The sequence below is a fragment of the Phacochoerus africanus genome, chromosome 4 (assembly GCF_016906955.1).
Source record: "Phacochoerus africanus isolate WHEZ1 chromosome 4, ROS_Pafr_v1, whole genome shotgun sequence".
Taxonomy (NCBI): domain Eukaryota; kingdom Metazoa; phylum Chordata; class Mammalia; order Artiodactyla; family Suidae; genus Phacochoerus; species Phacochoerus africanus.
In genome coordinates this window covers 84,615,592-84,642,293 of record NC_062547.1, presented here as the reverse complement: position 1 = coordinate 84,642,293, position 26,702 = coordinate 84,615,592, and the positions used below count along the sequence as shown (strand labels likewise).

Sequence of the window (26,702 nt, the reverse complement as noted above, 5' to 3'; positions counted from 1 at the left end):
GAATCTGTAGTTTACATCTGTGACTATATTAAATGATGGGGAAAAGTTTGGAGTTGCATCTTAGGATAAAAGAAACACATAAGAGATCAGAATTTCAGTATGATTCCAGAAATGCCTTTTACATAAGATAGTTTTATTGTATAAAACTATGCATTTTTGTAACCGCTGAAGTATTAGGTGAAATTAGAGGAAATGGTTGCCAAAATAACATGTATATTAGAAAAACATATTTGCTGAATTATGTTATATTTCCACCTAGTATTTAAAAGCTATCTGCTGTACCATGAGAAGGCTTTCTTTGATGTTTTAGAAAAAGAAAGATTTTTACTTGAATGTCATTATGAACAGCTGAGTCAAAGGTAATTTTAGAAAATGGTGACATAAAAATTGGCCAAGCTTTATTCAGAGAATACCTAATTAGCTTTATTCTTGCAGAAGAAACAATTTTTACAGTGTGCTCAAACGGAATCTTTCTAGTGAAAATGAAACTCTGGAAAGTCTGTAGCTGGCAGCCAACTAAGATTATTCTGAATGAGAAGTGCTCTCTGGAGACAATGAGTACTCATTAACTTCCTTTACATAGGACACTGTTTTAAGAACAAAATAGACCAGCATGAAGGCTTGGAGAGCAGTTAAACCTAGTCCATTCTTTTGGATAAAACAAAAATGGCTTTTTCTTAAACTTTTAAACTAAGCCATAAATATTAATGCATTTAGAGTCAGTGAATTTATGCTGTAGTTCATAATACACATAAGAACCCATTTGTCATATGCAAATAAACAAGCTAGGTCCTGCTCAAATCTTTACCTATCAACTTAAGGTAAATAGGTAAAGAGAACTAAAAACAATTTAGTTCTTAGTGTCATACTGTCTGTCAGAAGTTCTGAGTTAAAGTAGAACTTAAAGTCTTACAAAGTCTTCGAAGGATTTTCGAACTTACAAAAAGCCTGTAATATTTATGGTTGGCATTTTACCTCTCATTAAGAATATGGGACAATGGAACTCCCACTGTGGCACAATAGGATTGGCCATGTCTTGGAAGGGCTGGGATACTGGTTTGATCACTCTGGGTTAAGGATCTAGCATTGCTGCAGCTGCAGCCTGAGTAGCAACTACAGCTTGGATCTCATCATCTGATCTCTGGTATGGGAGCTCTGTGTGCCACAGGGCAGCCAAAAATGAAAAAAAAAAAAGGAATACACTACAAGAGATAAGCAGTAATCCTTTGAAGGAGCTCCCTTTCCCACCTTCTCAGAGGTAGCCATAAAAGCATTTGCTTCCACAGACTGTTTTGAAAGAACAACAACAACAAAAACTTAAAAAAAATTCAGGGTGGGATGTTATTTTAATCTGCGGGAGGTTTTATTGCTAGGGGAAATGAGGTAGAATACAAAAAGGAGACTGAACCTAAGACCATTTACAAGATTAAATGGTAATAAGTGCGAGGCCAGAGCTTTTCAGCGTTTGAATTCATACAGTAGTCTTTAATGCACTGCATTTTGCCATGGTAGCCTAAAAATGTCTGATGTCATATACAAAAATTTCAATTTACGACTTAAGTTTTAGCACTGGCATGATAATCCAATTGTTACTGAAATTAGAGAAAAGGGCAGTTTTTCATATATGGCAGTTTAGACAATTTAGTGAATAATCAAATCTTTATATTTCAGAAATCTTTTTCAAAACAATAGATTATTCCCCTTTTTCTTTGATTATAATCTTCTGGACATTAAACACTCAAAAGCACCTTCACTAGGTAATAGGGCAAGGAGAGCAACTAGTCAGAATAAGTGAATTTTGTTACCATTTTAAAACACTGAGAAAACATTTATTTAGAAAGGAGCTTGGAATTAACGACGAGTATATTATGTAGATTATAGATATACACTTATTATAGAAGAAAATGTACATTGCACATTAACACAAAATTAGCTGAAGTTTTTTAGGTTATTATTAAGGCAGTTCAGTCTTTTCTGGGGAGATAAAGAGTTTTCTAAGTACATGAAAAAACACATGGAAGGGGAGTTTCCGTCGTGGCTCAGTGGAAATGAATCTGGCTAGCATCCATGAGAACGTAGGTTTGGTCTCTGCCCTCACTCAGTGGGTTAAGGATCCAGCGTTGCTGTGAGCTGTGGTGTAGGTCTCAGATGTGGCTCAGATCTGGCATTGCTATGGCTGTGGCTAGCAGCTATAGCTCCGATTTGACCCCCAGCCTGGGAACCTCCATAATCTGCAGGTGCAGCCCTAAAAAGACTAAACAAACAAACAAACAAAAAACATGGAAAAGCAAAGAACTAGGAAATAGAAGGGTGTATTCTGGGCACATATGCAGCTCAGTATTCGATATATAAGCTGAAGAAGTGATAGAAGGTGAAACTTGAAGGGATAAGCTAAGGCCAAATTCTGATGTTTTTGGATTTGACTCTGTAGGTCACAGGAAATCAGTGAAAAGCTCAAGTAGGGGTGAGACATCAGACTTACCTCGCTACTCACAGCTCGGTATTTGTCAAAATTGGGGGGCACTATAATCAGTTGAGGGCAGAGTCTCTTAGCAATAAATCCTGGCATGGCTCCACGAACACCAAACTTCCTTGCATGGTAATTTGAAGTAGACTGAAAAAATATGGACCACATGGGGGAAAAAGATTCAAACCTAAGTGAACATATTAATGCCTTCATAAAGAAAACATTTTCAATTCAAGGACATTTCTTTTATATGCCACTGTCTCCAATCAAGCTTTGACTTTATCCTGTCATGCATGTATTTATTATATACATATATATACACACACACACACACATATGATATACATACATACATACATACATACATAATACCATAACCCACTTCCGCTGTTGTCCATATTTATAATGTGGCACTAGGAAATAAGCAAGACTGTGCTAATAAAAACATTCTTACACTTCCAGTGACTAAACTTTAGTGGTTTTAAGGTATACCTGTAATAGAGTATACATAAATGTCTAGACGATAGTGGGATAGTTAGTGATGTTATATGAAAGTAATAATATAGCAGCAGTCAAGTAATAGTTATAAAGCAATATAGTACAAATAGTATAGAAGTTACAAAAAAGTAATAGTATCGATAGTAACAGTAAAGTATAATAGTGTGGGTTTGGAATTTGGTCTATTTGTGATTTTGGAAATTTTTCATCTAGAAAAAAAATTAAAGGTCTAATATATGGTCAGCCCAATAAAGTCTCAAAAAATGAAGTGATTACAGCTTAAAAGAACTTTAAAAAGTAAGTTTTATTTCTTAAAGCTCGAATATCTTTTTTGGAGAAAATATTTTGACTAGGAGATTGAACTAAGCAATTATGAAAGTAAGAAGGAGAATATTACTTAATAAATTCTATTGACGATAATACCTGACAATAGTCTAGGTTAATGAGTTAGGCCACTGTACCACTTACAAAAATTTTTTATCACAAGGAATCTTTGGACACTTTAGCAAAAATGAAAAGAAATGTATAACAAAATCTATCCGATGAAGGATTATTTGATAATGATAATATAAATTTGCCATTAGTGGCTTTCAATGGCATTTAAAAAATCTTGCTTAGTACTCAAAACTATGCTAATCCTTGGTTAGTATTCTGGAATAGAAAATGCAGACAAAGACAAATCAAGGCTTTAAATGTAAACACATCTAATTGAATTGATATAAAAGCTAGATCTATAGTAGAGTAGAAACACAATTTTAAATATACCTTCTTTACCATTTAGGTTTATGGTAAACTGCTAAGCACAGCCACAATCTTTTACATTTCCTCCTGTTAAAAGGTGGGTTCTAGTTCCTCATACCAAGCGACATGTGTTGTAACTTGCTTTACCAAAAGAATGTGAGGGAGTGAGATTACATGAGTCCTGAAACCCAGGCATTAAGAAGTCTGCAGCTCCTCCCTTTGCTTTTTTGAGACCATGCAGCTATGTAAGGATCTTGGGTTAGATTAAAAAATGATGATGTATCATGTGGATAGGGGAAGCTCATGGGTGGAAGCATGTTAGTGAAGCCATTGTGGCCCTAGCCAACTCTCAGGGGAGTAGATAAGAGCCATCCCCATTGTGCTCTGCTGGAATTATAGAATCAGGATTAAATATGTCTCACCAAGTACTGTAGGGGCTCAGAGGCATATAGAGTGATGTATGTTCTCAATAAAAAATTATTAATAATAATTAATTGTTAAGTACTATTAAGAATTATAATATAATTATAATTGATATAATGTTAGTTATAACTAATAACTGATTAATATTAATCAATAATTATTCTTAATAATTTTTAAAAAATATTAGTTGATGATTTGTAGGAAAACGGAGTAAACTTTCAATAAGCACTGTTTTGGGACCAAGATTGTTAGTTGCCTGCACACTTGTAGAAGTAGAGATAATGAACAATAGATTATAGTTTTATAATAAAATAACAATTCAGTAGGACTCAGGTTAAAAGCTATCTAAGGCATTGGAAGGAGTTAGAACAGGAAAGAATGTTCCTTGTTTTTTTTGTGTGTTTTTTAATACCATCTATTCCAGCTGCTATTTCTAATTCCCAACACATTATTTGCTACACACAGGTAGCCTGGTCACCTTAACCTTCTATGGTGAGGGTGGCAATAAGGAAAAGCATAATAATCAGAAATACAAAAGTTTCAAGTCAACACTATATTCATGAAACATGTTACTCCAGAACTGGTGTTAGCAAACCTTTTCCATAAAGGTCCAAATACTTCAGGCTTTCCAGACCATACAATCTCTGTTGCAATTACTAAAGTCGGCTTTTTAAATGCAACAGTAATAAATGAATGGGTGCAACTATGTTCCAGTAAAATTTAGTTTAAAAAGAGGTGGCAGGCTGGATTGGGCCTGCAGGCCATTGCTTGCAAACCTCAGCTCTAGAATAGCATTTCCTTTTCGTGCTTTTTCAATAAGAAAAATAGAATTTGCCATAGAAAGATACAATGCCACTCTACCATTGACCAGGTTTCTAACTGGGGAAGTTACTAAACACCTCTCTGAATCTGTTTTCTTATTGGACAAATGGAAATAAAAATTTGTACCTCATGTGATATTGAAAGGATTCAGTAATTGAACACATATAAAGCATTCAGAAAAACACTTGACAAACTGGCAGAACTCAATAGAGGCTTCCCCCTTCATGAATCAATAAGGCTTACCTAAATATGAGTATGTCATGAAACTTCCTTTTTGTCTTTGATCTTTTCCTACTTACCAACATATTCCTTGATCCTACAGCAATGGGCTTATCCTTTAGTTCTGGATTGTCCCTCATTTCTACGGCTGCATAGAAAGCATCCATGTCAATGTGCACTATGGTATTGCTCAGATCCCGGCTCTGTTCCAATTCCATTGCAAATCTGTCAACCTTAATTTTGAAAAAGTTAACATACTTTCATGCGTAATACTGAAACGTCACTAATCATAACACTAATCTTACTTTTAGTAGGTATCTATTTGTCTCTGTCCATCCATTCATACAGCTATCCACCTACCCACCCATCCCCGCACCTATATGTGTATATTTGATTCTTGTTTATTAAAGCTGGTAATTGCTTTTATTTCCACGAACTTAGGCAATCTGTTCTCAAAGATCGTACCCCACCAACGCTTTCATCTCTCATACCCACAAGTATGTAATAGGTACTTAATAAATATTTATTGAAGAATGGAGTATTCCAACTGCTTATGTCAAATGATTCTACTGCTTTATAGATCTGGAAAACAACTTATTGTAACCAAAAGCTTTAGTTTAGGTAAAATAAACAACTCCCATCAGACTCATAATATTAATATCTTAAAACATTAACAAAAGAAATACATAAAAAAGATTATACTTCTTTGGCATATGATGTTTACACCAAATAGTACTATACAACTAATTGTACTAAAGGAAAATGTAAACATTTCCTCTGCAAAACTGCTTTTATAAGAGTAAATTTGATAACCATTAGTTTATTCCAAACAAAATTAAAAATTTAATCTGTAATTTATCTTTCCATGAAATTTCAATATATGTCAAATAGAACAGTGAAGAGTCTTAATTTTTAAGGAATGTTTTTGTTTCTTTAGAGAAAAAAGAGATTGATAAGAAAGAAGAGAAATGATGTCTATTCATGATAAAAACTCTTATCAATGTGGGTATAGAGGGAATATATCTCAACAAAACAAAAGCCATTTATGATAAACTCAAAGCCAATATAATTCTCAAGGAGAAAAGCTAAAAGCCTTCCTGCTAAAACCTGGAATAACAGAAGGATGCCTAGGAATTCCTTTGTGGCACAGTCGGTTAAGGATCCAGCAATGTCACTGAAGCCTCCCAGGTCATCTCTTTTTTTTTTGTCTTTTCTAGGGCTGCTCCCACAGCATATGGAGGTTCCCAGGCTAGGGGTCTAATCAGAGCTGTAGCTGCCAGCCTACGCCAGGGCCACAGCAATGCGGGATCCGAGCCGCATCTGCGACCTACACCACAGCTCACGGCAATGCCGGATCCCCAACCCACTGAGCAAGGGGAGGGATCGAACCCGCAACCTCATGGTTTCTAGTCGGATTCGTTAACCACTGTGTCACGACGGGAACTCCTCCCAGGTCATTTCTGTGATGCAGGTTTGATCTCTGACTCAAGAACTTCCACATACTGCAAGCACTGTGGCCAAAAAAAAAAAAGGAAAGACAAAGATGCCCCCTCTCATCACCTCATCACTCTTATTCAACATGGTATTGGAAATCCTAGCCATAGCAATCAGATAAAAGGTATCCAAATTAGAAGGGAAGGGGTAAAAGTGTCACTATACGCAGATGACATATTATATATCAAAAATACCCTAAGGACTCCACACAAAAACTATTCAATCTGATAAATGAATTCAGCCAAGCAGCAGGATACAAGATTAACATTTAGAAATTGGCTGCATTTTTGCATACTAACAATGAAATATCAGAAAAGGAAGTTAAAAAAAATAACTTTTAAAATTGCACTCCCCCAAATTAAAATACCTAGGAATAAACCTGACCAAGGAGGTCAAAGTCTTTTATGCTGATAACTATAAAACATTAATGAAGGGAATTAGTGAGAATTCAAAGAAATGGAAAGATATCCCATGCTCCTGAATTGAAAGAATTAATATTGTTAAAATAGCCATACTACCCAAAGTAATCTACAGAAATAACACAATCCCTATCAAATTACCCATGACATTTTTCACAGACCTAGAACAAATAATCCAAAAATTTATATGGAACCACTGAAGAGCCAGAATTGCCAACGTTATCCTAAGGAAAAGAAGCAAGGCTGGAAGCATAACTCCCAGACTTCAGAAGGCAATACTACAAAACTATAGTAACCAAATCAGTGTGGTATTGGTACAAAAATAGACATAGAGCAAGGGGAAGAGAGTGGGATGGACTAGCAATTTGAGGTTGGTAGATGCAATCTATCACATTTAGAATGGATAACAACAAGGTCTTACTGTATAACACAGGGAACTATATCCAATCTCCTAGAGTAGACCATAATGAAAAATAATATATATAAAAGAATGTACATATTCTGTACAGCAGAAACTGGCACAGCATTGTAAATCAACTATAGTATAAATTTTTTTTTTTGCAATTTTTTGTTTGTTTGTTTGTTTGTTTTTGTGTTTTTGCTATTTCTTTGGGCCGCTCCCGCGGCATATGGAGGTTCCCAGGCTAGGGGTCGAACCAGAGCTGTAGTCTCCGGCCTACGCCACAGCCACAGCAACGCGAGATCCAAGCCGCGTCTGCAACCTACACCACAGCTCACGGCAACGCCGGATCGTTAACCCACTGAGCAAGGGCAGGGACCAAACCCACAATCTCATGGTTCCTAGTCGGATTCGTTAACTACTGCGCCACGACGGGAACTCCTATACTATAAATTAAAAAAAAAAACAACAAAAAAAACCAAATAGATACATAGATCAATGGAAAAGAAGAGAGAGCTCAGAAATAATCAGACACCTATGGTCAATTAATTTTCAACAAAGGAGGCAAGAATATAAAATGGGAAAAAGTCTCTTCAGCAAGTGGTGCTGGGAAAATTGGACAGCTGCATGTAAATCATGAAATTAGAACATACTCGCACACCATGCACAAAAATAAACTGAATAAGACCTGATACCATAAAACTTCTAGAAGAGAACATAGGCACAACATTCTCTGACATAAATCCTAAAATGTTTCATTAGCTCAGTCTCCCAAGGCAATAGAAATAAATACAAAAATAAACAAATGAGACCTAATCAAAATTACAAGCTTTTTCATAGCAGAGGAAACCATAAAAAAAAAGACAACCTAAAGAATGGGAGAAAATATTTGCAAACAATGCAAATGAGAAGAGTGTAATCTCCAAAATTTACAAACAACTCATACAACTCAACAACAAAAAACCAAACAACCCAACTGAAAAATGGGCAGAACAACTGAACAGACACTTCTCCAAAGAAGACATATAGATGGCCAGTAGGTACATGAAAATATGTTCAACATCACTAATTATTAGAAAAATGCAAATTAAAACTACAGAGAGGAACCACTTCACACTAGTCAGAAGGGCCATCATCAAAAAGTCTACAAATAACAAATGCTGGAGAGGATGTGGAGAAAAGGGAACCCTCCCATACTGTTGGTGGAAATGTAAATTGGTATAACCACTATGGAAAACAGTATGGCGGTTTCTCAGAAAACTAAAAATGTAATTACTGTATGATTCATCAATCCCACTCCTGGGCATATATCTGGACAAAACTATACTTCAAAAAAATACATGCACCCCTATGTTCATAGAAGCATTCTTCAAAATAGTCAAGACATGAAAACAACCTAAATGCCAACCCACAACTGAATGGATCAAGAAGAGGGGCTAAAGAAAATCATGGACTTGGAGAAGAGACTTGTGGCTGCCTGATGGGAGGGGGAGGGAGGGGGAGGGATCGGGAGCTTGGGCTTATCAGACACAACTTAGAATAGATTTACAAGGAGATCCTGCTGAATAGCATTGAGAACTTTGTCTAGATACTCATGTTGCAACAGAAGAAAGGCTGGGGGAAAAATGTAATTGTAATGTATACATGTAAGGATAACCTGACCCCCTTGCTGTACAGTGGGAAAAAAAAAAAGAGGGGGTACATATATACAATGGAATATTAGCCATAAAAATGAATAAAATAATGCCATTCACAGCAATATGGGTAGAACTAGAGATTCTCATACTAAGTGAAGTAAGTCAGAGAGAGAAAGACAAATATCATATGATATCATATATAAAATCTAAAATATGGCACAAATGAACCTATCTGTAAAACAGTAGCAGACTCTCAGACAGGGAACAGACTTGTGGTTGCCAAGAGGGTGATAGGTGGAAATGGGATGGACTGGAATTTTGCAGTTATTAGATGCAATCTACTACATTTAGAAAGGATAAGTAAGAAGGTCCTACTATATACAGCAGAGGGAACTAAATCCAATCTCCTGGGATAGACCATGATGGAAAAGAATATTAAAAAAAAAGAATCTATACATATGTATGACTGAATCACTTTGCTGTACAGCAGAAATTAGCACAACACTGTAAATCAACTACACTCTAATAATAAAAAATAATTTTTAAAAAAGAGAAATGAAAGAAATAACCAAAGTAGGGCAGTGAGAAAAGCGTTTATGTAGCAGACACGCCAATTCCTAATGTTCCTTTTTTGTAGCCTCTACTAGAGGGGTTGAAAAAGCTAAATACACAATTTTCTAGCTCCCACTGGTGGAAATGTAAATTGGTATAACCACTATGGAAAACAGTATGGCGGTTTCTCAGAAAACTAAAAATGTAATTACTGTATGATTCATCAATATAGGTGGGCATATCATCTATATAAAATATAAGGTAGTCAGTAAAACCATTAAGTAAAATCATGAAGAGAAGAGAGCTACTGAATGAGATGGAATACATAAACAGCATGGACAAATATCTGGTGCATGGTACAAGTTCAGAAAATGCAATCTGTCACTAAAAGGATCGATGGAGAACTGCATAGCAATGCAACAAAAAATTAAGGGAAATGCAGTCAGAAATAAGCAAGTGGGCTGATCTCTGGAATGAAAGCAATTTCTATCATGTAGAGTTCTCTGGAGTAGGTTTCTCCAAAGGTAGAGAATTCCAGGGGTATGAATCAGCTTTTTTTCCCCTTGTTAGACTTCAACCCTGCTTCCATTCTGTAGAAATATTTTTCAAGATCTTTCTTCTTAACCTTATAGTGACACTAGCTTCAGATTAAGACTGCAATTCCTCTTTCAGAAACAGTCACCCTGATTCACATTTGTCTCCAGTAGCCATAGTGAGACTTTTTAGAGGGTCTGCTCCTATTTAGGCTGCAACTCAATGGACAACCTGGGGTGGTCTGTGCCTTTAGCAGGCTGTTCCTCAGTCTAGAATGCCTTTCCCAGTTCGGTCAAGGATCAGCTCAGACATCTCTCTGTAACTTAACTGGATCTCTTCCTCTATGCCACAGAATGCAATGTTCCCTAATAGTTGTTGTCTTGCTCTTAACTATGGCACTTATTGTATTAGACTCTAAACTGTGAGTCCCATCAGGAAAAAGATCTTATCTGCTTTAAAAATTTTTTTTTCCTCATAGGGAGATTAAGAGGTAACTTCCAGTTACAAAATAAATGGGTCATAAGGATAAAATGTGCAGCATGGGGAATAATGAATAATAACTTGAATGGTAACAGACAGTAACTATAGACATTGCGGTGATCATTTTGTAGCATATAGAAAAATCAAATCACTATACTGGGTGCCTGAAACTAACAATGTTATAGGTCAATTAAGGTACTTCAGTTAAAAAAAAAAAAAAAGGTAAGATTTGGAGTCTAAGGTGCAGTATGGTGATTGTAGCTAACAATACTGCATTGATACATGAAAGTTACTAGAGAGTAAATCCTAAAGATTCTCACCATGAAAATAAATAATGGCAGCTATAAAAATAAATAAATATATAAATTCTTTCCTCATAAAAGAAAGGCAGGAGAGTTCTGTATACCCATTTATATATATCAGTATAAATTTTATTTATACTGTTTATTCCATATTTCTTTTTTTTTTGTCTTTTGTCTTTTGTCTGTTGTTGTTGTTGTTGTTGTTGTTGTTGCTATTTCTTGGGCCGCTCCCGCGGCATATGGAGGTTCCCAGGCTAGGGGTCGAATCGGAGCCATGGCCACTGGCCTACGCCAGAGCCACAGCAACGCGGGATCCGAGCCGCGTCTGCAACCTACACCACAGCTCATGGCAACGCTGGATCGTTAACCCACTGAGCAAGGGCAGGGACCGAACCCGCAACCTCATGGTTCCTAGTCGGATTCGTTAACCTCTGCGCCACGACAGGAACTCCTATTCCATATTTCTGATTCAAAAAGAGAAAGCAGTATTTATAAAAAAAAGTTTAGAGAAGGCTGACCTCACGCAGTGAGACACCACACCTAAAAAATGGAACTTTTTAACATTACTCCAATTTATTATCTAGATTTAAAACAACTATTTCTCCCCGTACTTCAAATTTAAACTAGAGAATTGCATCCTGACATAAAACAGATGTAAACAAATCATGGCAACTAATAAAAACAAGAGCAGATAAAAACTACTCTATATGACTCAACTGAGAATAAGAGGGCAGCATCTGAGATATCTCAACCCAGAAATACTGAAGAGGAAAAAGATAATAAATAAAAAGCAAACCAAATGGAGAAAAATTCTCCTTGGACTCATACATTAGTGCAGTGACAGTCTCTGCAGCAATCTATTGTCTTTTCTGTGCTTAAAGCAAGGGTACAGTTGCCAAAAGGAAACCTCGCCACTGAATGACTCACACATTCCACTTTCCTCTACTCTCTCATTAGTCACCCTTGTCTGAACTCTCTCCCTCTACATCTACCAAAGACACACCACCACTGCTTTTTTTCTAGTTTCTTTTATTGAAATCTTCATTTGTGTTTTCTTTTCTTCCATTTTTCCTGCCAAATAATTTTCAAGTTCTGATCTGAATCTCTAACACGTAACTTGCCCCCTTGCTACAGAGGCTGTGCATGTCAGAGTGGGTAAGAATAAGGGCTTCATGGGGGTCTCACGTGGGCTACTTATTAGTTAGACAGTGGGCAAGTTAACCTCTCTCATTCTTACTTTCCTTATGTGTAAAGAAAGGCTAAACCAACCTCAAAAGGTTGAAAGAATTAAAAGAGATACACATGCAATGAACGCATTTATCTAGGGATATGCTAAGGGCTTAGACAGTACCTATAATTTTCAAAGTTATAAAAATTACTAAAAACATTTAGAAGTGACACTTACTGAGTACATTATATGTAATAGGCAAAATGCTTCTATGTTAACTCACCTAATGGTCAAAATAATTGAGATAATAATTATTATTCTCACTTTATAGATGAGACTAAAGCTCAGTACAATTATGCATTTTATCCTAAGTCACAGAGCTGATAAATGCTAGAACTAGACCTGGAAATTGGGTTGTTCTAAAGCCTGTGCTCTTTCCATTATTTTAGGATACTTCCCTAAATTAGATTTTTAGAAGTCTTCAACACTGAAATAAGCTCAAATAGAATTCTGCTGGTATATTTTATATCCATATTATATCATTTATGTTTTAAAAATCCCCCTTTTTGATTGTATTTAGGGGACTACTTCAGAAATATTGTTCTTCATTTTCTTGACTTAGTAGTACCCCAAAATGCTGGGTAAATCTGAGTCCTCAAAATCAATTGTTAAAGTGATCAAAATGCACTGATTTGCTATGTAGTTGTCATTTAATATTTTCTATTCAATTTATGAGCCCATGTTACAATAAGGTGGGGTTTTTTTGTTTGGGTTTTTTGTTTTTTGGCTATGCCCAGGGCATGCAGAAGTTCCTGGGCCAGGGATCAAACCTGAGCCACAGCAGTGATGCCAGATTCCTAACCCACTGAGCCACCCAGAAACTCCATAATAAGATGCTTTGACAGCTACAAAAATGATAATGCTTTTAAGAAGTCTAATGAAGATGGGATAAGGATGAGGAATACTTAGAGAGGTTCTGAAGAAACATCATCATTGGAGTTTATGCCTAAAAGCTAGTTTACCTCAACTGGATGATAGTACTTCATACTATCGTATCACACATAATAAAATCTACTATTGTGAAATTTCATGACTCTGAAACAGAAACACATTTCCCATGAAAACCTCTGTTCTCACAGATATTCTAGACTCCTTAGGACTTCCTCAATCCCCTCCCACTTATACAACTTCTTTTAAAGGAAGCTCAAAAACTGAAACAATTTTACAATCAACATAGAACACATTTCCTGCCACTTCCCTTGTAAAAGATGCCGCAGAGCCTCCCACAGCATAGTCAACTAAAACTATAACAAAACCTAAAGTTCTGCCACACAATGTAAGGTATTTTCTATTTCTACACTATTAGCATATTTAAGGATATGAGCTTTAACAAGAGTACGAATAGCAAAAAGTTATGTTGTACCAGTCTTGTATCTTTAAAATTTTGTTAAAGATATTTATAGACTATAAATAAATAAAAGTGACCAAAAAGAGTTCCAGAAAGTAAACTGCCTAAGGATTAAAATCAATTTAAAAACAATGTTACTGTAGACAGAATGGAATTTCTTTTTAATTTGATGAAATAATGCTTAAACTTATTTAAAAGAAAATATGCATGGGAAAAAATCTTTTTTTGTTGTTGTTGTCTTTGTACCATTTCTTGGGCCGCTCCCACGGCATATGGAGTTTCCCAGGCCTGGGGTCGAATTGGAGCTGTAGCCACCGGCGTATGCCAGAGCCACAGCAACCATGGATCCAAGCCGTGTCTGTGACCTCACGGCAATGCCAGATCCTTAACCCACCGAGCAAGGCCAGGGATCGAACCTGCAACCTCATGGTTCCTAGTCGGATTCGTTAACCACTGAGCCACGACGGGAACTCCAGGAAAAAATCTTTTTTTTTTTTTTTTTTTTTAAAAGAGCAGTGAGGAGGAAATATTAAACTATATATTATCATTCAACAAATAAAACTGCATGGCATTGATACGGAAAAAGATTCAATTGATTAAAAGCAAGTCCAGAAACAAATCCAAGTACAATAAGAATTCGGTACATGGGAGTACCTCATTTCAGTTCAGAGGAGAAAGGACTCATGATTCAATAAATGGTGTTGGGACAAGTACATCACCATTTAGGAAAAATAACACTATTTAAGATAAATATAATACTATTTAAGAAAAAAAATACTTTATACCTTACATCAAAACAAATTCCAAATGGATTAATAATTTGAATATTAAAAATATAAAAATACTAAAAAAATATAGGCTTGGCTGTGAGGAATAACTTCTATGCATAATACTAAAGTCAAGAAAAAAATTTAACACTACTAGATTTGATTACATACACATTAAAAAATGTATAAGGGGAGTTCCCGTCGTGACTCAGCAGTTAACTTACCGAACTAGCATCCGTGAGGACATGGGTTTGATCCCCAGCCTCGCTCAGTGAGTTAAACGTCCGGCATTCCCAAAAGCTGTGGTGTAGGTCACAGACAAGGCTCAGATCCCGGACTGCTGTGGCTGTGGCACGGCCGGTGGCTACAGCTCCAATTCAACCCCAAGCCTGGGAACATCCATATATCCTGGGTGTGGCCCTAAAAAAAGACCAAAAAAAAAATGTATAGGGGAAAAAAAGCACTCTACAAAATTAACAGACAAACAACATATTAAAGAAAAATCTTTATAACGAATGGCAGAGAAAAAATATTGAATATAAGATCTAAAAATGAGGGGAAAGTTCTAGATTCTTCTAGATATGTGGGCAGAGCATTGCATTGTTTTGGACTGCTAATTGAACCCTAAAATTCACACTCTCTTCCTTCCACAGTAATCCGATTTTTGGTTGGGCACACGGCCACCCAATTAGAGAATATATTTTACAGCTTCTCCTGCATTTAGGTGTGGCTGTGAAACTTAAACGTGAGCTAAAGTAGTGTGTGCAGCTTCTTTTTCACTTGTTTAATAGCAAATTACTTGCCTTCAATGTTTTCCTTATTCTTTCCTTGCCAGAGGCTGGAACATGGATTGAAGGTAATCCAGTTCTGTCAGTCCAGGTAAGGATCACACTAGGGAATACGGGAACAACACAGTGTAGCACCTGGGTCTCTGATCGACTGTGGTGATCAGAACTGTGAGACCAGCGGGCACTACTTACCTGTGATGTCGGTAAGAAAGAAACTCTTTTCTTATTTGAACCATGATATTCGTGGGTCTCTTGTGCCAGCTACTTAGTCTACATCCTAACAAACACAATAAAAGATGGTATTCTCACAAGAAGGAAATAATAATGGCTAATTTACAGGTGAAAAGACGTTCTTTCTCTGTCATAATCTTCAAAGGAGGGAAAAGTCAAACCACCACAAAATAACATTTTGGATACCATATCAGCAAAAATTAAAAGACTGATAAAATTGATAAAATCTAGTTTTAAACAAGTATGTGAGGAAACTAACACTCTTAAGTTGAAGATGAAAAATGGTACAACCTTTGGTGAAAATAACAGGACGAGAACGCAAAGATAAATAAGAGCGATCATCACAAGGTTGTATATAAAACAAAAAACGGGAATCAAAGTGGGATAAGGTAAACAAATCATGTACCCCCATACAGTGGACTGCTATGAAACATTAAAAGTGATGATCTGACGGACAAATCATCTTTAGTCATGATAGCAGACCACTTAACGCAGAAGACAAAAAACTAGCTTCTACACTGGGGAAGCATGTATCAAAACAAACAAACAAAAGACACATTGTAGTTTGGCAAAGAAAACAAAATTTATTATCTCTGAACTCTATCACAAGAAGAATTTTGTAACACAGTAGATTAATATTATAATTGAATTATTATGTTATAGTTTAAAGTGCTCTGTAAATCTGAATCAGATTTTGATAAGGGGTAAAATGTCTTAAAGTAAATTCTACCTATAGTCCACTAATCTATGACAAAGGAGGCAAGAATAGACAATGGAGAAAAGACAGCCCCTTCAATAAGTGGTGCTGGGAAAACTGGACAGCTACATGTAAAAGAATGAACACTCTGTAACACCATATACAAAAATAAACTCAAAATGGATTAAAGACCTAAACAGAAGACCAGGTACTATAAAACTCTTAGAGGAAAACATAGGCTGAACACTCTGACATAAACCATAGCAATATCTTCTCAAATCCACCTGCTAAAGTAATGACAATAAAAACAAAAATAAGCAAATGGGACCTAATTAAACTTAAAATTTTTGCACAGCAAAGGAAAACCTAAACAAAACGAAAAGACAACCCACAGAATGGGAGAAAGTATTTGCAAATGAAGTGACTGAAAAGGAGTTAATCTCCAAAATACATAAACACCTCCTACAGATCAATACCAAAAAAACAAACAACCCAATCAAAAAATGGGCAGAAGATCTAAACAGACAATTCTCCAGAGAAGACATACAGATGGCCAAAATACACATGAAAAGATGTTCAACATCACTCATTATTAGAGAAATGCAAATCAAAACCACTATGAGGTACCACCTTACACCAGCCAGAATGGCCATCATCAAAAAGTCTATAAACAATAAATGCCGGAGAGGATATGGAGAAATTCTTACACTGTTGGTGGGAATATAAATTGGTACAACCACTTCGGAAAATAGCATGGAGATTCCTCAGAAAACTAAAAATAGAATTACCATCTGATCCAGCAATTCCACTCCTCGGCATCTATCCAGAGAAAACCATGACTCGAAGATACCTGTACTACAATGATCATTGCAGCACTCTATACATTAGCCAAGTCATAGAAACAACCTAAATGTCCATCGACAGAGGAATGGATAAAAAAGATGTGGTACATATACACAACTGAATATTACTCAGCCATAAAAAAGAATGAAATAATGGCATTTGCAGCAACATGGATGGACCTAGAAAGTATCACGCTAAGTGAAGTTAGTCAGACAGTGAGACACAAATGTTATATGCTATCACTTACACGTGGAATCTAAAAAAAAGATACAATGAATTCCTTTGCAAAATAGAAACTGACTCAGACTTTGAAAAGCTTATGGTTACCAAAGGAAACAGATTGGCAGGGCTGGGGGTTTGGGATGGAAATGTAGAATTGGGTTGTGATGATGGTTGTACATATAATAAAATTCATTTAGTTAAAAAAAAAAGTAAATTTAAGTTTTACTAGCAGAACCTTGACTATTTTGAGTTCTCGGTCTATCACATGATGCCTTGCAGGTTGGCTCTTCTCAAACTTTTCTACTGAAGTAACTTTTTTAAAAAAAGGCTATTTATTTATTATTTAACCGTACCTACAGCATACGGAAGTTCTGGGGCCAGAACTTCCTGTACCACAGCAGTGACTTGGCCACAGCAGTGACTTGGCCACTGCAGCAACAAGGCCAGGTCCTTAACCCACTGCACCACAAGAAACTCCTGAAATAACTTTTAACACCACAGAAAACTGAGTATTTACTCCCCAAATAGAGTACTGGAGAAGCCAAAAGCCTTCAAATTTTAAGTCTTGTTTTATCTTAAAAATTCATGAACACTTGGCATTCTACTATTTACACAAATTTTTAAAACTATGACACAATTATGTTTTAAATTACTTTCAAAATTAATTAACATATTCTCCCAAATCTTTTTTGCAAAATTACTCTTGCAGAAAACATGTCACAGGAGGAAGTAACTATGCTCATTCATAGATTTAATACACACACACACAAAAAAAAAGAAAACATGTCACGTTTATCTTAGGGCCTCTTCAATCTATGGCAATGTATGTATATAATAAAAAGAGCAAAAGCTTTGGGTTAAATCTCAGCTCTGCCAACTACCTGTCATATGAAGCTGGGCAAGCTATTGAATCTAATTAAGGCTACATTTACTCTCCTGTGTAATGGAGGTGACGAGTCTAGGAGAAGGGTCTTTATGTAAAAGAGTAGAGCAATATTTAACAAAGTGGTGCATTTGTTAAATTTTTATGCTTTACAATGTAATGAACATTTACATTTTACCTTGTTTTCAGTTATAACTTGACCATGATGCATTTTAACTAGCAATTATTTTTCTACCAGCTTCCACTTTAGCAATTGTATTAATACCTGTAATTGTGCTTTCCTTAGCTGCTGGCTGGTAATCTGAGCTTTTTGTTGCATCATATTTTCAATTCGTTGGTTGACTTGCTTTTCTCTCTTGAGCTCATTTCCATAAAATCTAGACCCCTATGAAGGAAAGCAAAACAAAGCATAAGAAAAATATGTGAAGGAAATGAATATGTGAATATGCATCATTGTAAACCTGGTGGCTAAGAGTATAGAGCCTAGAATCAGAATGACTGAATTTGAAAATTGGCCCCACTACTTACATAGCTGAGTGACCCTAACATTAATCTTATTATGTCTCTGGTCTCCTTATCTGTAAAATGAATTTATAGTTACCTAAATCATAGGATTGCTGTGAGGCAGTACATAGCACAGTACAAACTCTCCAAGATGAGTACGGATCTGTACTCAGAAAATAACAACTTGTCCTAGGCAGGCTCCTTGGGGCACATCCAAGGCCTTAGTCAGCTGGGTCATCAGTTATCTCCTTCACTTTCACTTAAAAAGCACTGTAAAAAATTAACTAATAGAAACCTCGATTAAATAGAGTCTGAGATCATAAAGGGGAGCTCTCAACTTCTTTGATGATAGCAGAAAGCAATAAATAGAAGACCTCTCTACTTTCCTGGCAAAGACTCACCCAATGAAAAATCATGGACTCTGTTTACTATACCCATGCCAGCTTCCTTTTCCCCTCTAGGAAAGGGTTCTCCTTTTCATTTTTGCTGGAGACTTTCACGTGGCTCATGGCTTGTCATAGTTATAGACCTTGAACTGCAATTCTCTGCTAATCCCTAACAAACCCGTTTTTTGGTGGAGAAATAACTGGCGGTCTATTTGTACTTTCTTATCTGGCAGTCAACAGTACTTTCTTAAAAGTTTTAACATTAGTCATTAAAGAAAATGTAGAATATAACTTTTACAAAATTACCCAACATTCTATCACCGTATATACCACCTCTCCATTCATTAGGCTGATGGGTGTTTAGATTATTTTTACTTTTTGGCTATTATGAAAAATGCTGCAATGAACATCTGTGTACATTTTTGTGTTGACCCATGTTTTCATTTTCCTTGGATATGTACCCAAGAGTGGAATCTCTATGACACATGGTAACTCCATGCAAAATGTTTTAAGGAAACGCCAGACTGTTTTTCAAAGTGGCAGAACCATTTTACAGTCTCACGCAATGTATGAGGGTACCAATTTCTCCACATCCTTGTCAATATTTGTTATTGTGTGTCTTGTTTATTATAGCCATTCCAGGCTATAATACTGTGAATGACATCTTATTGTGGTTTTGTTTGCATTTCCCTAATGACTAATGATGTTAAACATCTTTTGGTGTTTGTGAGCCATTCTTACATCTTTTTAAATGAAAAATCTATTTATATCTTTTGCATTTTTTTGATTGGGTTGTCTTCTTCTTAATGAGTTGTAGGAATAATTCATATCACTTCCTTATTATTATTCCTTATTATTAGTATCCCTTATTATTACTTCCACATTAATTCCAATTACCAAGTTTTGTAATTTTCAAGGTGTAGGTGTTGCTTTCCTTTTGAATTTCCTATGTTTTAGATCATGGCATCTATGAACAAATAGTTTTAGTTATTCATTTCCAATCTTGATGGGTTTTATTTCTTTTAATTAATTACCTGACTGCAATGGCTAAAACATTCAGGACTATGTTGAATAGCACTGGTGAGATTGGACAGACTTGCCTTGTTTCTGATTTTAGGGCAAAAGTGTTCAGTTTTCTACCATAAGGTATGATGACAACTATAAGATTTTACAGACGCCCTTTAGAAAAACTCTATTAAGGGTTTTTAGCATGAATTGGTATAGGATTTCATCAAACATGCTTTTTCTGCATCTGTTCATATGACCATGTGGATTTTTTTTTGTCCTTTATTCTATTAATATGGTACAGTACATGAGTTGATTTTTGGATGCTAAACTAACCTCGGATTCCTAGGATAAATCCCATTTGGCCATGGCACATAATCTTTTAAACATATAATTAGATTCACTTTGCTAATATTTTGCTGAGGACTTTTGCATTTATAATGCTCTTTAATCTGCTTCCCTGGCTTTAGTATCAAGGGGATACAGGCCTCACAGTAAGAGTTGAGACGTGTTCCATCCCTCTATACTTTGTGGAAGAGCTTGTGGAGTATCAGTATTTCTTCTTTAAATGTCAGATAAAGTTCACCAGTGAAGCCATCATGACTTGATCTTTTTGGGGGGAAGCGGAAAAGGGAGATTTTTAATTACTAATTTAATTTATTTTCTTATTAGAGCTGTCTTTAGATTTTCTATATTTTCTTAAGTCAGCTTTGGAAAACTATGAATTTCTAGACATTTGTCCAGTTTATTGGGTTTTATTTTTTGGCCACTCCTGCAGCATGTGGAAGCTCCCAAGAAGAACCTGCTCCACAGCAGTAACCAAGGCCACTAAAGTGACAACACCAGATCCTTAACTCACTGTGCCACAAGGGAACTCCTGTTGGATTTTGTTTTGAAATACTCTTCCTCCACCTCCAAAATTCAGTAGGGCAAGGTAAGTAAGATATTTGTAAAATATGTTGGTAACTGTTGATGCTGAGTGATGATTACCTGGGACTCACTTCACTATTCTAATTTTGGAAATGTTGAAAATTTTCTGATAAGTTTTTAAAAAGTAAATTGCATTGCTATGGAGCTGCAACATTAGAAAATTTCAATTTTAAAATATATTTATAGAAGTTCCCACTGTAGCACAACGGGATTGGCAGCAGCATCTCTGGAGTGCAGGGATACAGGTTCAAACCCCAGCTGGGCACAGTGAGTTAAAGATCCAGCATTGCCACAGCTGCTGTGTAGGTTGCAACTGCACCTCAGATCTGATCCATGGCCTGGGAGCTCCATATGCTGTGGGATAGCCAATACATAAAAAAATAAAAAAATAATTTATGGGAGTTCCCTTTTGGTGTAGCAGGTTAAGGATCAATTGTTGTCACTGCAGCAGCTCGATTCACTGCTGTGACTCGGGTTTGATCCCTGGCCCAGGAATTTCCACATGCCACAGTGTAGCCAAAAAATAAATAAAACTTTAAAAGTAAAAAAATTTTTTTTCTGCTTTTTTAGGGTGGCATCTACAGCATATGGGAGTTCCCAGGCTAGGGGTCAAATCAGAGCTACAGCTGCAGGCTTATGCCACAGCCATAGCAATGCAGGATCTGAGCCATGTCCACAACCTATACCACAGATTATGGCAATGCCAGATCCCCAACCCAGTGAGCAAGGCCAGGGAACAAACCTGCATCCTCATGGATAACAGGTGGATTTGTTTCCACTGCACTATAACAGGAACTCCCTCAAAAAATTTTTTAAAAGATACTTATAGTAAACTCTCCCTTCCCCTCCACTAGAGGAATATATGTTATATAAAATATGTATTTTAATATATTTATATATAATTCTATGATGATATATAAATCATATGACATACAGCAATCATATGATAAACATGTTTTTCCTATGATTTATATATATATCAATATCATACAAAATTTATATGGAAGAGCAAAGACTCAAGATTACTTAAGATACTTTTGAAAAAGAACAAAGAGCAAAAAAGAGAACTTGTTCCAACAGATATCAAGACTTATTATAAAGCACTGTAATTAAGATCATGTTGTGTAGCACAGGAACAGACAAATAATCCAGTAAAACAGGAGAAAGCCCTGCAGATCAGTAGGAAAAGGATGTACCATTTCGGAAATGGTACTGGGACACAGAAAAGAGAGGGAAGATCTGACAGGAACATCTGGCATATCTTATTTATTCTATTTCTTAACCTGTAAACTAGGCTCATAGGTTTTATTCTTTCCTTCTTTTAAAATGATGACAATTTCAAAGACATCTCAAACAAAAATACAGAAATTGCTACAATAAACACATATATAAAACTATTGCTAAGATTAACAACTGTCAGAATTTTGCTTATTTCCTTCAAAGTTTTTTTTTTTTTGTATTTTGTCTTTTTTAGGGCTGCACCTGTGACACATGGAGGTTCCCAGGCTAGGGGTCTAATCAGAGCTGTAGCTGCCGGCCTACAGCACAGCCACAGCAACACCATATCCAAGCTGCATCTGTGACCTGCACCACCGCTCACGGCAACACCAGATCCTTAACCCACTGAGCAAGGCCAGGGATCGAACCCACAACCTCATGGATACTAGTCAGATTCGTTTCCGCTGCACCATGACGGGAACTCCTCCTTCAAAGATTTTTTAAGTGAATTGTTTTCAGGTAAATTACACATATAGTGACATTTAGCAATTCCATAGAGTATTTTTGCATGCATCTTTAAAAACAGGCCATTTTCCCACATAAGCATAATAACATTTTATAGCTAATAAATTAACAATAATTCCTTAGTAACATCTCCTATCTTCTCCATATCCAAATTCCTCCAAATGTTCCAAGTGTATTTGTTCCAAGCAGGACCCAATCAGGGTCCATGTTATATTTGCTATTTCATCTTTTAATTCTCTTTTACTTTTATAATTTTATCAACATTTTATATGCTTAAAAAACTATTTTTCTCTCAACTTTTTATTTTAGAATTTCCAAATATTCAGAAATTGAAAAAGAGTACAATGAACACCTATCTGTCCTTGCCTAGATTCACCAATTGTCGATATTTTGCTGCATTTGGTTTCCCTCCTAACTCTCATGTGTTCACATGCACAAACACACATTTGTCTCTCTTTCCCTTTCCTCCCTCTCCCTCCACCTTTTTTTTTTTTTTTTGGCTAAACCATTTGAAAGTAAGATGATGTAGTTATCAACATGCATTTCCTAAGAATAAGGATATGCCCTTAAATTTTATATCTTTCTGCATGGATATTCCATAATATACAAGTGAAACCAAGAAAGTGGTAGGAAAAAAACCCCACTAAAGACATCGTCTATGATCTTGCAGAAAGCCATCTGTAGTTAGCTAATTCAAGTACATTAAAAAAGCCAATGAAAAACTGTCAAAAGGTAAACAATAATCCAATTGAAAACTGTGCAAAAGGTAAGAAGAGATAGTTCATAAAAAAGGAAATACAAGTAGCTTTTCAACACATGAAAAAGATGTACATTCTCACTTTTCCTAAGAGAAATGTAAATTAATGTTATACTATATTACCATAGACTGGCAAGTCCAAAAGTGTAGTAACACACTGTGTTGATACTGTTGTAGCATGGTAAACAAACTCTTATATATTGGCAATGGAAATGTAAACTGACAGAACCACTACAGAGGGCAACTGGGGCAATTCATTAAAATTGAACACACATATTTCCTTTCATGCTATCTGTTTTTGGTGGAACAATTCCACTTCTGGGACTCTCCCCTCTAGTTCTACTTGCACATATGGAAAGTTATGAAATACAGAGTCACTCACTGTAGTATTGTTTGTAAAAATGAAAAACTAGAATTAAATGTTCATCAATAAAGATTCTGACTGGTTCAATAAAGTATAATGTATTCACATATTCAGGCATTAAAAACTAATGAAGATCTTCAGTTTCTCATTCAGAAAGACTTCTAAGATATATTAACTGAAACAAACAAAAAACAAAATTGCAATATTCTCCTACTGAAGTTAAAAAAAGGATGAAAAAGAACATGTATGTTAATTTTCCTTTACATGCATATTATGTGTATGTGAAGTAGAAAACTGGATGACAAGAGCAACAGAATAGAAGGGAATATGGGTATTCCATACCCATTATAGCCTAATAATTTTATATATTAAAACATTAATATATAAAATATTTAAAACTTAGTGATTTTCTTTTTTAAACAGAAAGTTTAAAAGTTACTAAAGATAGTGAAAGAAAAAAGAAACATACCTTTGTGGCCTCCATTATAATTTTGTTAATTTTCTCTTTATCTAATCCTTCCATTCCAGCTTTATTATCATTAAGTCCCATCCTAAACAGAAGATCATCTTTGTAGTTGTCATTCCTTTCCTTTGCGCTGTCATTCTTCTCTTTTGTGCTATCCATGGTGTAAACTTAAATTAAAAAAAAAAAAGTTAAAGTTGGCCTTTTTTATTATCTGAAAAGCCATATAAAACAGACACTTTTCAGAGCATTTATGGAGGGTGGGGGTTGGGGGGAGGTAGACACCTAAAAGTTAAAATAATACAGAAATTAGCAAGACAAGAGTTCTTAATTTTTCGCTACTGAGAAATAATTATTACTCATATTTTAAAAGTTTTATCCCAAGATTATTATACTCTTGCAGGGAAGAAAGGAAATAGTATTTCCTGCCAATTGTGTGCCAGCCCCTATGCTTGGTCCTTTATATTTGAGCTTCGCCCAGAAGGGTACATATTATTATCGCCAATATAAAGAGAAAAAAAATCTGAGTCTTAGAACATGTCTACAAATTTGCTAATGATAACACCTGTGTCCAAAGTTCATGCTTTTTTCATAATTAATACACTGCAAAAGAAATAAATACAGAAATTCCCATCGTGAGGACGCAGGTTCGATCCCTGGCCTCACTCAGTGGGTTAGGATCCGGCATTCCACAAGGTGTGGTATAGGTTGCAGACTAGGATTTCGTGTTGCTGTGGCTGTGGTGTAGGACAGCAGCTAGAGCTCTGATTCAACCCCTAGCCTGGGAACCTCCATATACTGCGGGTGTAGCCCCAAAAAGACAAAAAGAAAAAAGAAACAAATACAAAATAATGTTTCTTCTGCCAAATTTTAAGTTCAATAGCAATTTATTACCTACTGTTTCCAGAGCTTAATTCATAAGTCAGTGAAAAAAAAAAAATAGGAAAAAAAGGAGTTCCCGTCGTGGCGCAGTGGTTAACGAATCCGACTAGGAACCATGAGGTTGCGGGTTCGGTCCCTGCCCTTGCTCAGTGGGTTAACGATCCGGCGTTGCCCTGAGCTGTGGTGTAGGTTGCAGACGCGGCTCGGATCCCGTGTTGCTGTGGCTCTGGCGTAGGCCGGTGGCTACAGCTCCGATTGGACCCCTAGCCTGGGAACCTCCATATGCCGCGGGAGCGGCCCAAGAAATAGCAACAACAACAACAACAAAAAAAAAAAAAAAAAAAGGAAAAAAAAATCTATTCAATTCCAAGAAATTATTATATTTTACAATGTTATGTTACTTTTAAGGTTAATTTCAAATAATAATTCTTTAGTATACTTTAGAGTTCCTTATACTTTTGTTGTTGTTGTTGCTTTTTAGGGCTGTACTTGTAGCATATGGAAGTTCCCAGGCTAGGGGTCGAATCAGAGGTGCAGCTGCCAGCCTACACCACAGACACAGCAACATGGGATGCAAGCTGCATCTGTGACCTTCACCACAGCTCCACAGCAACGCCAGATCCTTAACCCAATGAGCGAGGCCAGGGATCGAACCCACAACCTCATGGATGCTAGTTGGGTTCATTACCGCTGTGCCACAATGGGAACTCCAGAGTTCCTTATACTTTATCTTCACATACATGAGCTTTTAAAAACAATCTTAATAACCATGAAAAACAGATTTGCTAATTCTCATGTTAGGGAGAAAGAAATTGAAATTTCAGCAAGGTTAAATTAATTGCCCATTACAACTCTGACAATAAGCAAAAAAACTCAAATTTGAATCCAAGTCTTCTTATTCCGAGTCTAAAGCAGCTACCCTAATATCATAGGTGCCTCCAATTTGGGGTTCACTTATATTATAAATAAAAGGCTAGGTGAATAGGTGCCATGAATCCACAACAAATTATGACAGTGCTTTCTCATTTACATGATTTATAGACGGTTCATTTGCTCTTCTCTGCCTGTGGACCTTTCCTCTCCTCCCCTCCCTTCCCCTTCCCCTTCCTGTCCTTCCTAGTTAACATCTATCACCAAACATAGTTACTTTTTTCCCTTGGGATGAGAACTTTTAGGATCTGTTCTCTTAGCAACTCTCAAGTATACAATAGAATATTATTAACGACAGTCACCATGCTGTACAGTACATCTCCATGACATATATTTCACAATTAAAAGTTTGTAGGGTTATTTTTGTTTTGTTTTGTTTTGTTTGTTTTTTGTTTTTGTTTTTTGCTTTTTGGGTTTTTTTTTTTTTTTTTAGGGCTGCCTCCACATCATATGGAAGTTCCCCGGCTAGGGGTCAAATTTGAGCTGCAGCTGCTAGCTTACACCACAGCCACAGCAACGCCAGATCCAAGCCACATCTGCCACCTACACCTGAGACTTGGGGCAACACGGGATTCTCAACCCACTAAGCGATCTCATGGATACTAGTCAAGTTCTCACCGCGAGCCACAACAGGAACTCTGAAAGTTTTTACTTGTTGATTACCTTTACCTGTTTCCCCCAAGCTCCCCACTCTCCACCCTTCCACCCTCCAATCCTGCCTCTGGCAACCACCAACTAGTCTC

At 36.2% G+C, this 26,702-nt stretch overlaps 1 protein-coding gene across 4 annotated transcripts in view; it reads right to left on the bottom strand.

Annotated features, from left to right (window-relative positions):
• The window catches only part of POLK (DNA polymerase kappa), a 79,438-nt gene that overhangs the window by 25,307 nt on the left and 27,429 nt on the right, over positions 1–26,702 (bottom strand). For 2 of the 4 annotated variants that reach the window (XM_047778113.1, XM_047778114.1), the window contains exons 2-5: positions 24,154–24,317; positions 18,261–18,380; positions 5,251–5,403; positions 2,483–2,614 (exon numbers count right to left, since the gene is read on the bottom strand). In XM_047778113.1, coding sequence (XP_047634069.1) covers positions 2,483–2,614; positions 5,251–5,403; positions 18,261–18,380; positions 24,154–24,309 — 561 coding nt within the window. In that variant the 5' untranslated portion in view covers positions 24,310–24,317. Of the gene's footprint in view, positions 1–2,482; positions 2,615–5,194; positions 5,404–18,260; positions 18,381–24,153; positions 24,318–26,702 lie in introns of those variants that run through there. The other 2 variants (XM_047778115.1, XM_047778116.1) reach the window with 2 other exon arrangements.